We start from the raw sequence: 18,401 nt of genomic DNA, 5'->3' as shown, positions 1-18,401 counted from the left end.
ATTTGTCTTTTTGTAACTGTCTTACTTCACTTAGCATAAACGTCCTCTAGAGTCATCCATGTTAGAGTATGGGTCAGAACTTTCTTCCTTCTTAAGGCTGCACAATACTTTATTATATGTATATACCACATTTTGATTACTCGAGTAGTCATCTGTTGATGGACACTTGGACTGCTTCCACTTTTTTGGTTATTGTGAATAGTGCTGCTGTAAACATAGGTGTGGTGTGCAAGTATCTCTTTACGATCCTGTGTTGATTCTTTTGTATACACTCCGGAGTGGAGTTGCTGGATCATATGGTAATTCCATTAATTCTTCCAGGAACCACCATTCTGTTTTCTTTTTCTTTTCTTTTTTTAAAGATTTTATTTATTTACTCATAGAGACAGAGAGAGAGAGAGAGAGAGAGAGAGAGAGAGACAGAGACACAGGCAGAGGGAGAAGCAGAATCCTCACAGGGAGCCGGATGCGGGACTCGATCCCGGGTCCCCAGGATCACACCCCGGGCTGCAGGTGGCGCCAAACCACTGCACCACCAGGGCTGCCCGCCATTTTGTTTTCTATAGTGACTGTACTATTTTATATTTCTAACAGTGCACAACAGGTTCAATTTCTCCACATCCTTGTCAATTCTCATTATTTATTTATTCTCAATAGTAGCCATCTGAATAGGTATGCAGTGGTATTTCATTGTGGTTCTGATTTGCATTTTCCTAACAATTAGCATCCTTTTATATGCTTTTTTGACCATCTGTATGTCTTCTTCAGAGAACCATCTATTCAAGTCTTTTGCCCATTTTAAAATCTACTTCATTCTTTTTAAATGCTCAGGACATATATACTTTAAGAATACGGGATTAAACTGCATGGGTCAGTTTTCTTTTGGTACAGTATTAGAAACATATTTGCTCTTATGATTTTCCTCACATTTTCTTTTCTCTAGTTTATGCTATTGAAAGAATACAGTATATAACACATATAATACATGTAACATTCAAAATATTCATTCATTGTTTATGTTACCACTAAGACTTCCAGTCACAAATAGGCTATTAGGAGTTAAGTTCTGGGGAACAAAACTTCAACTGTGTGGGGCATCAGCTCCCGTAACCATTGTTCAAGGGTCAACTGTATAGATGTAACTATATTAAGATTCATTTGATAGAAGTTTACATTCTTCTCAATCTTTCTCTACTACAAACAGTGGTGCAATAAGATGCTTCTAGACACTTCCTTGTACTCATGTGTTAATGTTTCTTTACACATTTATATTATACTTATTCACTTATAACACATTAACCACGTATTTTAAGGAAAATCACCTGCATAATACCTATAAAAGCCAAAAAATAGAATTGGGCTCCTTGGATATCTGTAATTTTTATTTTAATGGCTCCTGCCAAACTGCTGTCTAAAATGGTTATATCTATCTGCACTCTTCTTGGCATCGCATAACTACTCATTTCTTCACACTCCTATTATGTATCCTGGAAGATCTTTTGGCCAGCCACTTGTCTTAATTTTGGGGGGTTGCCTTGCACAAATCTAGTTTTAATATAGTCACACTTACCAACCTTTTTTTTTTTAATGGTTTTTACATTCTCCATCTTAAGAATTCTATCAAAAAATTATAAGCATTTTTTGGTGTTTTTTTCCTAAGACTTCCATTGCTTAGAAGAAAAAGTTTAGATCTTTGATCCACTTGAAATGAATTCTCATGAAGGATATGAAGTAGGAATACTAAAACTTTTTTGAATGGATAGCCAACTCGTCACTATGATAATAATCACTGACACTTACTGAACAATACTTCAATTGTCATGTACTATTTGATTTCATCCCATCTTATCAGGCTTGTTGTGAGGATCAGAAAACACATTTTAAAGAGGGAGCAAGGGGGATCCCTGGGTGGCGCAGCGGTTTGGCACCTGCCTTTGGCCCAGGGCGCGATCCTAGAGACCCGGGATCGAATCCTACGTCGGCCTCCCCTTGCATGGAGCCTGCTTCTCCCTCTGCCTATGTCTCTGCCTCTCTCTCTCTCTCTGTGACTATCATAAATAAATTAAAAAAAAAAAAAGTTTCTATAAAAAAAATAATAAATAAAGAGGGAGCAAGGAAGGCACCAAAGGGTTACATACAGTGCCCAACTCATACAGATAGTAACTGGTAGAATCAGGATTCTAACGCCACTAAGAATTACTCCATACTATTTGGCCTTCCAATAAAGTTTCCTTTTCCCACAGATTTGAAATACTACCTTGATAATACACCAACTTGCCATAAATATATTGGTCTGTTTATGGACTTTCTATTTATTTCAATGATCTATTGGTCTATCCTTACACTACCTTCTGATCATTTAAACTATGTAATCCGATCCTGTTTTTCACCTTAGTTAAAATTCTAATAAGCTCCTATTGACCTCACAATCAAGTCCAAACCCTTTAGTGTGTCATATAAGGCCCCCTCTTAGCCCACCTCCTCCCTCGGAGTCTCAGGTGTGGTACAGATCTCTTTTCCTTATGTTCCAGTAAGAAAAACCTTCTGGTAGCTGTCTGGGCAGGCCAAGCAGCCATTCCATGTTTCCATACTTTTGTTCATATGCCTCCTATGCTAATTTTCTTTACTTCACATATTAGGCAAGCACCTATTTGTTTTTTTTTTAATTAACTAAAAAAAAAAAATTAACTCAAATATTACTACCTCTAGCCTATCTATCTTCCCTCCCCATTCCCACCAAGGAGAAAGAAATCATTCTTTCCTCATACACAGGTCTATTGCCTATATAGTTTTAATCTGGCATCACTATGTTACTATATTTATTCATATACATGCTTCTCTTTTCCCCTATTATAATATGAATGTCTTGCGAGCAGGACCATACCTTACTAAGTACGTAATATAACTTTAATAAATGTTTGTTGACTAAATGAATATAAAACAACCATCAAATTATACAATCATCTGATTTATAGAAAGATGCAACAATACTTAAAATGATACAAAATACTGATTTCAAAACATCAAAAAATGAATATATTTAACCATACTCAGCTCGTAACAGAGCAAATGGGTAAGAAGAATAATTCATACTATAGCATATTGCTAATATGAACTGGCAACAGAAAAAGTTTGTATAAGAAGACAGAAAAACTATCTTTTAAGAATCAGAACCGAGGGGCTCCATAATCATCTGGCATCCGCTCAATGTTGTACCTGATCAGGACAAAAAATTAACACTGGTAAGAAAGATGGGTCCAGAATCCACCTAAAAACCCATCCTTTTCTGCCTGCAACACTTTCACCTCCCCATTATGAATCCTTTTTTTGTCAGTGGGAAAATTTTAAAGGGATATCATAATAAATGATGTATAGCAAAATGCTTTTAATATAGTATCTTTATTTTTCAAAGCCAGAGAGTTAACAAGTGAGGGAGCCAGGCACTGAGTCCAGGTAAGCCCAATTTCTCCCAGCCCATATTCTTCCCACTATATTGCATTCTTCCCAGGTTGAAAAGTGGGGAGTCTGAGCACTGGTATGAGAACATCCAAACAGGGTAAAGACCAGCTTTTTTTTTTTTTTTAAATAAGCTTTTAGTTTCCCAGATGAGGTGCTGATCAGATATACTAAGCTTTGGGAAAAAAAAAAAAGATATTTCTGGCCAAAAGATTAGCTTAACTTAAATTACTGTTTTGTATTTAAAGCTACACATTTCGAGACACCTGAGTGGCTCAAGTGGTTGAACGTCAGCCTTTAGCTCAGGTCGTGATCCTAGGTTCCTGGAATGGAGTCTGCATCAGGCAGCAACAGGGGGCCTGCCTCTCTATGTCTCCCATGAATAAATTTTTAAAATCTTAAAAAAAAAAAAAAAAAAAGCTACACATCTGTTTCTTCTAGTGATCTTACTGCAACAGTGGGAATGTCTGCCTCATTCCCAAGTCCTAGCTTTATCTTTTGTCCTTGTTCTTGTTCCTCTCATTGCTTCAAATACAACTATGCGAGCATTTGATACAACAATCGCTTTCAAATTTTCCCATAACCTGACCTCATTTTTAATTGACATCAGCTATATACTTTTAATTACTTCCCCAAGAGACAGTTCTCACCTATGGTTAGAAATGTACATGATGGGAACTCCAGGGATCTTCCGGATCCTTCGTTTAAGGTCCCGGTCAACTGTGGCCACAATGTAACACTTGTGCTGTAAAAGATACACATTGAGTGTTCATACTTTAAGTCTACTTAGTTATACTGAATAATAGTACACTGGCTAATCCGGAGAATTACTTATTTTCACAGTAAATAGCAAAGGAAAGGTTTTAATAATTTATTGAATACCTACTATGATCTAGGAGCTCATATTTATTTATTTATTTATTTATTTATTTATTTATTTATTTAGGAGCTCATATTTATAAAACACAAACAAGTTGCCTCGGGGAATGTAGTTCTAAGAATCTTGAGGGGGAGAAGATAGAAAAACTATTTAAGAGCTGCAAATTGTTTTTTGTCTTTTAAGTGGAAGGGACTTTGACATTTAGGGCAGATGATTTCTTGGTTTTGGGAAACACCCCCAAAAGACTATGCAAAGGCAGAGTAAATGCCTTAGATCAGAGGGTACAGCTTTTACCTTTCCTGGAATCTCTGGGCTTGGGCCTACCCTGAGACCTTCTAGTGGTAGAGGGAGGCTACTTCCTTGGCAATGAAGCCAGAATGGATCTCCAGGACAAGTCTGAGTCTAGCAGCTCTGAAGGCAGTAGCATTTAGCTGCCAGTCGTTTCATGTTTCACTTGTCATACCCCAATCTCCCATTAAGTTTTGAAAAGATTCATAACCTGGTGTCAGCTGTGCTGTGGGAAAGTAAGGCAAATGCTATCTCTACCCATGGAATGGAATGGCTTAAGAGATGGGAGCGTGGTCATCAAATGAAGATGATTATCCTTAGCAGGGAGAGGCTATAATAAGGGTAATCAAGAGCAGAAGTTCTTGTGGTGCTTGACAAGGAGGCCAGAACAGAAGAATCAAAAACCTAGTTATTCCAGGGTACTAAGATAGCATCCCTGGAGACTCAGATGTAACTGAGAAACACTCTTGCTTAGGCATGGTGGAGAGAAACAAAATTCCTGCATGAGGAATATGGAAATAGATGATTTCTAATTCACAGGGAGGTGAAACGATATTATATGTACACTCACAGCATTTTATATAAATGATTTGTGGAATAAGGATCAGTTAAGTGCCCCACATCACATACCCAGTAAATGCAGGTGCTGAGATTTGAAACCATGTCTCCTCCCCAAGCCTATGATTTTCCCATTAAAGTTAGAGTATACATTTCCAATCCACTTCCTCAAGTACAAGAGGCATCTATGCTTCCTGTGAAGCACAGAGTAAACATTTAGAAACTGATGATACCTGAGTTACTCTCTGTACTAAGCAGTCATCTGCATAGGTTCCTTTGTGTGTGCATGGCAATCGTTCAAATCTTGGATCCTTGGCAATCCTAAAGGGTTACAAAACTGGATTAATGACAACATTCAGGCAATGGGATAACTTTCTGACTCTTGATCTGTGAAATAAGAATGACTTGACCTATGTCGAGATGTTAAGGCACCCCTCTCCTTCTGCACCTTATCTTCTAATTGGAAAGACACCTAACAGAGAAGAGAACGAAAGCTTACTGACTGACAGCTGGTGTGCCTTAGGTCATATAATCTTCACAGAATTCTGAATTACTATGTTTCCAATTTACAAATGAGAAAGCAGATTCAGAGAGATTAATTAATTGTATTTGTTCCAAGTATACAGCTGGGAAAAGCTAGGATTCAAAATCAATTTTAACCTAACCACTTCGCTTTGGGAAGCTGTCTTACACAAATGTGCAACAACACAGGCATGAGGCTGGCCAGTATTATAATAGTGAAAAACTGGAGATAATCTGAACACCCATCAGCAAGGTAAAAGTTAAATATATTTTGGTGTCCCATCTTGTTTTTTAAAAAATAAGTACAGCTGTCTACCAACATGGAAGGCTTGCTGAATAAACAAACTCAAAAAATTCACACTGTTGGGATCCCTGGATGGCTCAGCGGTTTAGTGCCTGCCTTCGGCCCAGGGTGTGGTCCTGGAGTCCCAGGACCGAGTCCCATACAGGCTCCCTGTGTGGAGCCTGCTTCTCTCTCTGCCTATGTCTCTGCCTCTCTCTCTCTGTCTCTCATGAATAAATAAATGAAATCTTAAAGAAAAAAATTCAAACTGTTGAATAAAAGTCATTGAACAATATACATATATGATTCAATTAAGAAAACATAAATCTCTTTCATTTTCTTTCTCTACATTTGCATTTGCTTAGAAAAAAAGGCCTGAAAAACATATACAAACTATACACTAACCCTTCTCAGTTATCACCATTAAGGTAGAAGAATGGACAAAGTTGAATAAGCAGGACTTTTACTTTTTATTGTATATATATATATTTATATTGTTTGCCATTAATAAACGTGTTATTTTCCTACAATTTGAAAAAAAGTCCCAAATCTGTGATTCCCAGAGCCATGTTCTTCCTATTACATAACGATGATGAATTACAAACAGAGTAAAAATACAAGGCATCACATAGGTACCAAGTGCAAGAAAAATACTCCATATTGTAATAGTTCAGAGCTAAGTCACTGTGGATTTAGTATGTATACTTAAAAAACAAAATTATATGGAGGTTAAATAAAATGAACACAAAACAGTATTCCCAAAAAAAGTGAAGGCAGGCATGTTCCAAACAGGGCACCAAACATCTATAAAATGGCTCAAGGGTGTGAGGGAAGACCAAACACATGTTTCTGGAGGGAAGAAGAGTGTTCGTGCAGAGGACAGTGAAACAGGGCTGGGAAGACAGAACTTTCTGCTGTGATATTGCCAAGTTGCTCTCAGAAGTGACTGTCCACTTTACATTCTTATCTGTTGAGTATGAGAATTCCATTGGTCCCCCGTCTCAACTACTTGTGGCATTGTTAAATAGACTTCAATTCTTGCCAGTCTGCTAGGTATGAAATGATTATCTCCTTGTGAATTTAAGGGTTTTGTCTTTTTCTTATGGATTTGTACTTCTTTATATATTTTGAAAATAAGCCGTTTGTTGATTATATGCATTACTAATATCTTCTCACTATCTGTGGCTTCTTGTGTTGCTTTCTTTATGCTACCTTTTGTTCCACAGTTGTATTCAATATAGTCAGATTGATTAGTTTTCTATTATGGTTTGGACTTCTTCAGAAAGCTCTGCCCACTCCAAAATCACTAAGATATTCTCTATATTTTCCACAAAAGCCTAGATACTTAATCTACCTTGAACTGATTTTTGTGAAAGAGGTAAAATAAGAATTTAATTTTCTTTCCACAGTAATAATCAATATTTTGATAGTTTATCACTTTTCCATTCAGCTGAACAATGCTCTTATACATTGGGTTCCCATTTTTCTTTGCCTTTAAAAAAAGTTGGCTTTATGAGGTATAAATGAAATACAATAAAATTCACTGGTTATACATGTAAAATTTGATGAGTTTTGACAAATTTATATATCCATATCACTATCTCCACAATTGAACTATAGAATACCTCCATCACTACAAAAAAGTTCCCTGTATCCCTTTGTAGTTAATCCACTTTTCTCATGCTCAGCTCCAGTTAACCACTATATCCTATTAGTATAGCTCTGACTCTTCTGGAATTTCATATAAATGGGATCACACTTCTGGGATGACAGAAATGTTCTATTTCATGACTATGATGGTGATTCCATAACTGTACACATTTGCCAAACCCATCAAATTATACAAATTCAGTGAATTTTTTTTATTTTCATTATTTAAAAAAATATTTTATTTAAATTCAATTTGCCAACATATAACACCCAGTGCTTATCTCATCATGTGCCTTCCCTCATGCCTGTCACCCAGTTACCCTATTCCTTCCCCACCCCGCCAGTCCTCCCCCTCCCTGCAACCCTTTGTTTGTTTCCCAGAGTTAGGAGTTTCTCATGGTTTGTTTTCCTCTCTAATTTTTCCCTACTCAGTTTCCCTGGTGAATTTTACAGTATGTAATTTACACCTCTAAAAGGTGACACACACAAATTCACTGGTACATCTTGGACCTCGAATGAATCTTTTACCCACGCATAATTTTGTAATAGTATTCAATGATCATTTGGAAAATACCAATTCGCTGAATTACACAAATCTTCCAAATTTCTTTATACAGTAACAAAAAAAATCATACTCAGTATCTTCACTGGTCTCAACAGAAAGGTCTTTAGTATTGGGAATGTGACAAATTCATGACTTTTCAAAACTCTAATTTTTCACTTGGAAGCTTGAATTTTATCATTGGTAACTAATACAGTTGTTTTCCTTTAACAGATTCACTGCATTAATTTTTGAGAAACTATCTGCTAAATGCTAAAGTCTGAAAAATCAGTGTTTGTCAGTTATTTTTCACATAAAAATGACATTCCATGCAAAAGTAGCTGGTTTGGCTCATAATCCAAACAAGCACACACATGCTTTTCATTGAGGTAGGTTTCACTCTTGGGTAGCAGCAGAAGTGCTTTAGGTATACTTTACCCACTTCATCACAAGGAATACCGATGTGTACTCTAGGGTCTATATTTAACAAAGTCAACAAGTGTTACTGCTTCATCAAGGATATTCTTAAGTGACTCTAGGTTGTTGGTTTTTTTTTTATTTTATTATTTTTTTAAAGAGTAGCTTCTATCTTTTTTTTAAAATTTTTTAAATTTATTATTTATGATAGTCACACACAGAGAGAGAGAGAGAGAGGCAGAGACACAGGCAGAGGGAGAAGCAGGCTCCATGCACCGGGAGCCCGACGTGGGATTTGATCCCGGGTCTCCAGGATCGCGCCCTGGGCCAAAGGCAGGCGCCAAACTGCTGCGCCACCCAGGGATCCCTGTTGTTTTTCTTTTAAAGATTTTTTTTTTTTAAAGTAATCTCTACATCCAATTTAGGGCTCAAATTTATAATCCCAAGATCAAAAGTTGCATGCTCTCCTGACTGAGCCAGCCAGGCACCCCTGGGTGGTGGCTCTTGTTTTTTTAACTGCCAGTGAATGTCAGTGAAGAATACAGTCTACTAGTATTATTTGGGTCCACTGCCTTTCTGCCATCAGGATAAATGTTAGCACAGTAACAACGACAACGTCTTGATATTATTATGAAAATAGTTTTGTGGACTTCCTGCAAAGGTGTCTGGGACTCATAGGGGTCCATGGACCATACTTCAGGAACTACTACTTTTAACTCAAGTGTACTTTCTAGAGTAAGCTCAAAACTTAGAATGTGAATCCTTTACGTGTGAGATTCTAAAAGAGGTATCTAAATAACTAATAATAAAAAGACACTTTCTAATTGAAAATCCAGAGGAACTTAAACGAATTCCTACAAGACCAATATGACTAACTTCATTCAAAAAATTTCAGCTTAGGGGTGCCTGGGTGGTTGAGTTACACGTCTGACTTTGGTTCACGTCGTGATCTTAGGCTCCTGGGACAGAGCCCCATGGCAGGCTTCCTGCACAATGCGTAGCCTCCTTCTCCCACTATCCCCTCCTTGGCTCATTTTTTTTTCTCTCTCAAAAACAAACAAACAAACAACAAACAAACAAAAAACACTTCAGCTTAAGATTCTCTAACCTCCAAATGTTTGCTTTCTTGATCATAAATTGTTACTAGTTTTGTGTAGTTTTTATTTAAACTAATTATCCAAGAAATTCTTGGACACTGAATAGATGAAGGAAGGTCAAAAGAAATCTTCAGTATACCAATCTAGACCAGCTCCTTCCTACCTTAGAGCCACTCGATACTTTTGCCCCAGTTTCTCAATTTCAGCCATTACACAGTCAGTTATACAAGGGATACCTGCCATGAAAAAAAATACATATTAATGATAGAATTTGTGAAGGAACTGGTTTTGCTCTCTCTGAATTATATCCCATTGAGAATCTTTAAGAGACCCATGAGGCTTCCAGAATGACAGCAGAATAAGCATGCTGAAACGAACAACAGAACGAGAGGTGAATAAAATCCCTATTGGTAAGGAAACTAGTGAACTGAACTATCTCAAACCCACAGATTCATAAAATGTCATGAATGTATCTGAGGGAAAATTTAAGCTGGATCTCTGTCATTCTTAAAATAAATTCTAGATAGAAAAAATTTTAAGTGTGAACCAAAAGAATCCATGCAATTAATTAGGAAATGTAAATTTCATCACATAAAAATAGAAAACTTGTTTGACAGCTACCAAAGTCATATTAAAATAAAAACAAACTAGGAAAAATATTTCTACACATTCATCAGAGGGCTAATTTTCTTAACATACAAAGAGCTTGTTTGTAATGAGCTTAAATTAAATGTTATCTGCCAGACACTAGGCCAAGCACTTTATGAGGATTATCTCACTTAATTTCAGAATAATTCCTACCAGGTAGCATTGTTATTATTGGCACCCCCATTTTATAGATCAGGAACCTAAGGCACAAAGAAGCAAGTAGAAATAAATGGTGAAGCCAAGACTTGAATGGAGATTGGCAGTTACAGACTAGATTCTTAACCACCAATGGTATATTTCAGTTCATACACTTCAGGTCATAGAGGAAGACATATAACAGTCAATGAGCATAAGGGTGCTCAATCTAAGCCTAATTAAAGAGATACAAATTGAAACAAGATTTTACTTTCTACCTATTCAAGAGGCAAAGATTAAGCAAGGAAAATACCCAATACTGAGGAAATAGGTATTCTCACACTAAGTTAGTAGGTGTACAAATGCATATTACTATTTTAGGGCAATTTTGCAATACCTATTAAAATAAAATATGCATATCCTTTTATTTTTATTTTTACATATCCTTTTATATTATAATACAGCTTCTAGAAATGTATTCTAAAGAATTACTCCACCCTAACAGAGACATTCACATAGATATTCGCTATAGAATTATTTATAATAAGGCAAAAACTGCAAGTAATCCAAATATCTAATAGGATATTCACTTTTAAAAATTATATAAATACTATGTAAACTTAAAAAAAAATGAGGTCCATTATACATATTGACACAGAAAAATGTTTAAGACATATTTGTAAAAAAAAAGAAAAAAAAAAAAAAAAAGACATATTTGTGCAAGGGGCCCCTGGGTGGCTCAGCCGGTTAAGCATCTGCCTTCGGCTCACATCATGATCCCAGAGTCCTGGGATCAAGCCTCGCATCAGGCTCCCTGCTCAGGGGGAAGCCTGTTTCTTCCTCTCCCTTACCTGATGCTCCCCCTGCTTGTGCTCTCTTGTTCTCCCTGTCCCTCAAATAAAAAACCTTTAAAGTTTTAAACTTCCATGTAAATGTAATGTACAAAATGTAACTGTAAAAAATAAGAAAAAAATGGATGAGTGAGATGTGATCCCAGCCATACAATGGAATGTTATTTGGTAATGAAAAAAAAGATATACTGATACATGTTTTAACACAGACGAGCCTTGAAAACATGCTAAATGGAAGAGAATAAAATATTATACAGTCTCATTTAATGAAATATCCAAAATAGACAAATCTATAGAAATAGACTGCAAATTAGTGGTTGTCTAGGGGAGGAGGATGGGAAAGGTTGGCGATGATGGCTAAGGGGTTCCGAGTTTCTTTTTGGGTAATATTCTAAAATTGACCTTGAATATGCTAAAAGTCATTGAATCATCTACTTTAAATGCTATGTGAATTATATCTCAAAGCTGTTAAAAAAGGCACAAAGATAAATAGTAAATTATCTATGATCCATTTTCATTAATAAAATAAACAAAAATAACCTATACTTTGCAGTTTGTATCTGAAGTTTTAAAGGGGATACCTGGATGGCTCAGTCAGTTAAGCATTCGACCTTAGATTTCAGCTTAGGTTTGATCTCAGGGCTGTGAGTTCAAGCCCCACATTGGGCTTCACACTGGGTGTAGAGCCTACTAGAAAAAAAAAAATAAATAAATAAATAAAATAAAAATAAAAACTGTTCCTCTCTGAGGAAAGGTATTACAGGGAGCTTTAATGTTTTTATGCTATGCTGAGCGAAATAAGTCAACTACAGAAAAACAATTATCATATAGCTTCACTCATATGTGGAATATAAGAAACAACACAGAGGATCATAAGGGAAGGGAGAGAAACTGAATGGTAAGTCATCAGAGAAGAAGACAAACCATGGGAGACTTTTTTTTTTTTTAAGGATTTTATTTATTGATTCATGACAAACACAGAGAGAGTGAAGCAGAGACACAGGCAGAGGGAGAAGCAGGCTCCATGCAGGGAGCCTGATGTGGGACTCAATCCCATGATTGCGGGATCATGCCCTGAGCCAAAGGCAGACGCTCAACCACTGAGCCACTGAGATGCCCCCAATAATGCTCCCAGGTGTCCCAGGAGACTCTTAATTATGGGAAACAAACTGAGGGTTACTGGAGGAGAGGTGGGTGGGGGGATGAGGTAATCGGGTGATGGGCATTAAGGAGGACTTGCATCTAGAGTAGGAAAGTAGGCCCAGGAAGAGGACTATCAAGAAAGGAAAGGTAACAGAGAAAAGGACTCATGGGCAGAAAAGAAAGCTCATGGAAAGCTAACCGCCCTTACTTGTTGGAATATCAGGCAGAAAGGGGACCAGGAGCTAAGAAAAGTCAAAGGGGCATCTTTAAAGGTCTTCCTTCAGGTATAAAGGCAAGTGAGGAAAAATTAAATAGCTAAAGCTTAAAAAAGTTATGGAACCTCCTAGGTAACCAAATTTTGAATGTTTCTTCATCCTTTCCTTTGAAGTATTATTACACAGAAAACTGTAGAAAGTGGTATTTTCCTTAACAAGCTTGTTTTTATGTTTATGATTATTATTATTATTAATTATTATTATTTAGAGACAGGAAGGGGCAGAGTGGGAGGTAGAAAGAGAGAGACTTAAGCAGGCTCCATGCCCAGCATGGAGCCCAACATGGGGCTAGATCTCACAACCCTGAGATCATGACCTGAGCCGAAATCAAGAGTCCAGCGCTTAACCAACTGAGCCACTGAGATGCCCCCAATAAGTTTGTTTTTAAAAAAGGCACAGTGAGAGCATTTAGCTGTACATATTATAACTGTACTCCTAGGTATCCATATCTAGAGAAAGCAATCCTCTAGGACGAAAGCTATCCTGAATAGTCACCATTTAGATAACAGTGATGGAACTATACAGTCAAGGAAACAATTCACCTTCAAAGGGCCATGCCTGAACCCTCCATCCATTTCATTTATAAGTAGGTCACAGCATTCCTAGATAAGCAGCTAGCACACTTTATTTATGGTTATAAAAACACCACGGGAATACAAAGAGTCTACCAAGTTAAGTGTCTTCCCCCATCCAAGACCACTCTAGTCCACTTTCACAGGCAGGTAGTGTCCCAATTTCAGGTTACTCTTTATTATTCTACAAGCTTAAAAAAAAATTAAAGTATTACATGTACATAGCTTAAAAAGATAAGGAAAAGTCTGTATGAAAAATTTACTGTTCCTTGATCCTAGCCCACCCCACCAATTCTGATTCTTAAAGAGCAATATTTTCCTTTATTAGCTATTTTTCTCATTTGGTAGTTACCTTCACATATTAATATAATTTAGCTCTCTTACTCATCACATTCCCTCCCCCATCTTCCCCATTTTAATAAATCAAAGCAACATTTATGTTATCATCACTCTATAAATGTTCATTATACAGCATCCTTTCAAAATTAAAGGAGGCATAAATTTTTTCCTTTTATGTATTCTTTATGGCAAAGTGAAGTTTAATTTTCATTTGTACCTTTAGATGACCGGAAAATAAACAAATGTAAAATAAATAAATAAATAAATAAACAAATGTAAAGCCATCACAAAATGCAACAGATCTCATTATTAGGAAGTGATTCTCTTACACATGGCCTAGATTTTCTTTCTTACTCATGGTAGTGAAGGAAGATCACTAAAGGAGGGGACCCAAATACAAGGGAAAGCTACTAATGGTAAACTGCATACCTATGTGTAAACTACTTCTGGTCCTTTGTGGTACAAATAAATACCAAACTGAATAAATTTAGGAAATGTTAAAAAGCATTACTTCTAGTTCTGTCATCATAAATGGCAAAATATCTTATTTAGCTTTTCCACAATAGAGTGGAATGGAGAATGTTTCCTCCTTAATGTAAAAGAATATATATTCTTAAAAATGTAATAAATTTTTATTGCCCAGAATTTTAAAATCTAAAATTCTAAAACAAAAAATTCCCATCCTATTTTCAAAATTGATGTCCACAACAATAGTCAAAGTAGGCTAAATGTTTTCCGAATTGTGAAGTTTAATTATTCCCAGTCAAGACTGCATTACATTTCAATTCACTGAAAATCGTCATGGCTACTGTGAGCAAATTAAATGACCAGAAATCCAAAAACTAGGACCCCACTCCCCTCTTTTCATGTATTTGGATAATTATAATTATTCTGTACAAATGTCAAGAGAAATGCAAAAGTATGATACTCACACTTGGCATACAGACAGTCCATCATTGACTGTACTAAGTCAAGTTTGGCTTTAATGGAAAAGTTGATAAAGTTGGTATCAACCAGGATGTGGTAAGGTGGGCCCAGCTGTGTGTTATATTGGAAGAATAAGCAGGAAGGATGTTGGGGGCTGAAGGAAGAAGACACAAAACAAAGTAATGTCTACACTGATACTTTGATATCAACATTGTAAATGAAGTCTCTGCTTCAAACTGTTTGCTATAGTTTAAGCTCCTTTTTCCTTATTCATTGGAAATAATCTTAAAAAATCCTGTTATGATATATCCATTACCAATCTAGGGGAAAATGAGATAATAAGGAACATATACTGAAGCTTCATAAAGTTAAGTGTACTTATTTAAAAGAAATGACCCTGAAATTTTTTGCTTACTATTTTTGGTGATACATTCTTCCTCAAATGCTGGTGTGTTAAACAATAACAATTGCCTCTTTTGAAAGATCTTTTGAAAGAAAAAAAAAATAATAATTCTAGATCTAATTCCCAAGATTTTAGGGGAAATTTTACTGCTCCATGAAATCCAAAAACCTTCAAACCACTGGAATGGATACGTTTTCACTAGTATCACTCTCATTTGCATAGTTGTGCCAGACTTACAAATGACTGAGCAAATCAGCTCAGGGGAAGCCTGGATTTCTAAAAATTCTATGGTTCTAAAATGTCTCCTCTAGTTTCAAAGGAAAACTCAAAATTTTTGATTACTCACACTTCTCTTTCCTTGAGTGCACTGGGATCTTTCTTTTCTTTCTTTTTAGGTTTTAATCTATCCTTTTCTTTACTAGGAAAAAAGAAAGTAAATTAAACGCAAGAAAAAAAATGAAAGAGAGAAGAAAAAAATCATAGCAGTTATATTCTTAATCAATATTTAAAGTTTCTTTCTTCTTTTTTTTCTTACAGAGGAAATTCTACTTTGTGATTTCTTCATGTTCATAACAATACACCCTTTTTAAGCACAAATAACTGTGTGGGAAGTAGGCTGAAAATAACAATCAGTTAAACATAATGAAATTTAAAAATAGCCAATAATCCATACAAATTAATTATATTAGTTATATAATTAATTATATTAGTTATATTATCATTTTTTTGTCAGAAGCTCTTCATATCAAGGATCAAAATCCACTTCAATGCAATGGAGAAACAGGTTGACATTTATCTTCTAAAGACTCAAACGCTCCAACCATAGGGAGGAAAAAGATTCCTCCATATGACTCATAAGAGACTAAAATGTAAAATTATACACACAAAATTTAACCCTTAACTGAAAATAAAATATTATCAATGAAGCAACTTCCCTAAAAATTACATAATACATACTAAAGGCTGAGAATACAATTTGATAACTCTGAAGGCTGTTCCTTTGTTCTAAGGCTAATAAACAAAAGAAAAACTAGTCTTTCTTTTCTTTTCTCTTTCCTTCCTTCCTTTCTTTCTAAAGTAAACTCTACTAGGCTCAACCTGGGGCTTGGACTCACCACTCAGAGATCAACAGTCCCATGCTCTACTGATGAAGCCAGGCAGATGCCCTGGGACCAGTCCTTATATCATAACTTTGTCTATTCTTCACCGAAGCAGGGAAGCTTACAATAGGGAATATCGTTCCACTCTCTAGCAGAGGTTTGGATTTTTATAAGATTTATAAAATGAAGACATCTAGGTGTTTTCCCATTCTTTCCTTCAAAACTATATAAGTGCTCTCTGTGTGTGTGTGTGTGTCTCTCACGAATAAATAAATAAAATCTTTAGAAAAAAAAGGGGGGGGGGGGAATCCTGGGTGGCTCAGCGGCTTAGCGCCTGCCTTTGGCACAGAGAGTGATCCTGGAGTCCTGGGATCGAGTCCCACATCGGGCTCCCTGCATGGAGCCTGCTTCTCCCTCTGCCTGTCTCTACCTCTCTCTCTCTTTCTCTCTGTGTCTCTCATGAATAAATAAATAAAATCTTAAAAAAAACCTATTTAAGTGGCAGGTGCTTGGGACACAAGACAAACATGGCCTCTGACCTCACCATCTTTCAACAATTTTAAAAGGTATTTTTTCCCCGGGGGGGGGGGGGGGATATAAGTAATGTAATGGCAAAAACAAAGATATTCCTACCTACGAAGCTGTTAGGTGGCTTAAATGTGATATGGTAGATAGAGTATATAAAAAAAGGCGGAACAGAGCGAACGCTTCAGGAATGTTTAATCCCCATTCCCTTCTCCAGTGTAATTGCTCAGCATCTGAGTGGCTGTTACACACTTGCCTACTATGTTACGCTATATAAATCCAAGACACGATACATAATTTTACACGTAAACACAAAATAACAACAAAGCTTTTACTACTTATGCCCTCCTAACTCATATCTTTGGGTACAGCTTGATTCCATCCAGATACTCACAGCCTCTGATCTCGGAGACTAAGCATTCGCTTCATGGTCGCATACTTCCTTGCTTTCTTTTGCTTCCCCTTGAAACAGAAATTTTAGAGTTAAAAGAACTGGATACATTGTATCTTCCTGAGTTCTTTCTCTTCTTTTGTCCATTCCCTTCTCTTCTTCCTCAAATACCCAGCACTTCATCCTCTGTGCCCCCAACCTGGTTCTCCTCTCCCACTCAGAAGAGTAGAACAAGCACCGCTGGGAGCAGTTTAAGAACCACAACCACGATGACAATAATTAGGGTTATACGGAGGAAATTTGGCTAAGGGATGACTGGCTCCATCTCCTCCCAAAACGTGGTGGGACAAAACCCTTTCTCCCACCCTCCTCTCACCATGTTCACGCCGCACTCTTGTTTCTTCCGGAATCACCGACTGCGCGACACTTTTGCGTCATCCAAATACTGCTTCCGGCAAAGGCTAGCCCGGAAGCGGAAGCCGCTTTGGGAAACGGAAGAGCTTGGAGCCGGTTCTCAGCCCGAACCGAGATCTGTACTGGGAGGATCTTGAGCCAGTCTCGTCCCGGGTGCTGCGGCGTCGCCCCGGGCAGCACTTCTGGGACTTCGCCTCGCTGCTCGGGTAACGTTCGTCTCCACCACCGCTAGCTCGGAGCAGTGCCCCGAGGACCTCGCCTGCATCAGAGTTCCGGAGAGGCAGGACAGGGGGTCGGGGCGGGGGGACGGAATTTTGGGTTTTCCAGTACTTTAGGGAAACACATTCTCCTCATCCCTCAGCGCTGGGGGTGTCAGGTCTCTACGGTGCAGCTGGGAAGCTGTAGTGCCTACTCTGCTGTCCTAGCTGACACGGTGCTTCGTGCAGCTGGGTGCACGATTCTCACGATTCTCTCGAGTAAATACCGTGTACTTGTGTCGGTGCAGAGAGGGATGAATCATCGCCTACTTTAGACCATCTCTAGAAAATTGGGGCATAAGCTTGCATATGTTACTAATTACCAAACCAGGAAAATGGCGAGGGGATAATTGACATTTATTGGAAAGCCTTGGTTTATTTATCACCCTTAATGGAAAAGGAATGGTTTTTGAGGATAAGAAGGGAAAGAGAATTTTTTTTTTTTTTTTTGAGTAGCCGCTGTGTACTTCCGTGGTTCTTAGCCTTTCGGAGATCAGGTACCCCTTGAAGGTTTGTGGACCGCCAGGGACGATTCTTTAAAAAAAAAAAAAAAAAAAAAAAAAGGCTACATACAACATTTTTCATACAGTTGATGAGACTCAGAGACTGAAACCCGTCCGTGGACTCTCTAGATGTCTGTGAACTTAAGAACCTCTATCTTGTATATGTACTTGGCACTTTAATTCTATTATCTTCTTTGACCTTCACAGTAACTTAAGTATCATCCGT

The 18,401-nt window shown here is 37.2% G+C and overlaps 2 protein-coding genes across 8 annotated transcripts in view; one reads left to right on the top strand and one right to left on the bottom strand.

Moving 5' to 3' along the window:
• Window positions 1-623: 623 nt before the first annotated feature.
• On the bottom strand, window positions 624-17,464 carry FCF1 (FCF1 rRNA-processing protein). Of its 2 annotated transcripts, XM_026008601.2 has the most exons (8): window positions 17,378-17,464; window positions 17,005-17,072; window positions 15,332-15,403; window positions 14,588-14,736; window positions 9,856-9,928; window positions 5,416-5,503; window positions 4,107-4,201; window positions 624-3,216 (listed from the first exon to the last, which is right to left on the bottom strand). In XM_026008601.2, exons 1-8 carry the CDS (start codon window positions 17,378-17,380, stop codon window positions 3,168-3,170), a joined length of 597 nt encoding a protein of 198 aa, XP_025864386.1. In that variant the 5' UTR covers window positions 17,381-17,464; the 3' UTR covers window positions 624-3,167. The 2 variants fall into 2 exon arrangements, with proteins under 2 accessions (XP_025864386.1, XP_025864388.1); XM_026008603.2 differs by lacking the exon at window positions 17,378-17,464 and having other exon boundaries at window positions 17,005-17,348.
• The window catches only part of AREL1 (apoptosis resistant E3 ubiquitin protein ligase 1), a 42,432-nt gene continuing 41,468 nt past the window's right edge, over window positions 17,438-18,401 (top strand). For 2 of the 6 annotated variants that reach the window (XM_026008599.2, XM_026008598.2), the window contains exon 1: window positions 17,438-17,621. The gene's annotated coding sequence lies outside the window, so the exon portion shown is untranslated. The remainder of the gene's footprint in view (window positions 17,622-18,401) is intronic. The other 4 variants (XM_026008600.2, XM_072762041.1, XM_072762040.1 and 1 more) reach the window with 2 other exon arrangements.

The sequence above is a fragment of the Vulpes vulpes genome, chromosome 6 (genome assembly GCF_048418805.1).
Source record: "Vulpes vulpes isolate BD-2025 chromosome 6, VulVul3, whole genome shotgun sequence".
Lineage (NCBI taxonomy): Eukaryota > Metazoa > Chordata > Mammalia > Carnivora > Canidae > Vulpes > Vulpes vulpes.
This window is presented reverse-complemented; position numbering and strand designations above follow the sequence as displayed.

Bases quoted from the DNA above. Each gene is read 5' to 3' on its own strand.
- FCF1 (XM_026008601.2), bottom strand. The intron at 9,929-14,587 runs GTGAGTATCATA...TTTTCATGGCAG, and splicing joins GGACTGTCTGTATGCCAAGT to GTATCCCTTGTATAACTGAC. The intron at 3,217-4,106 runs GTGAGAACTGTC...TGTCCTGATCAG, and splicing joins ATGTACATTTCTAACCATAG to GTACAACATTGAGCGGATGC.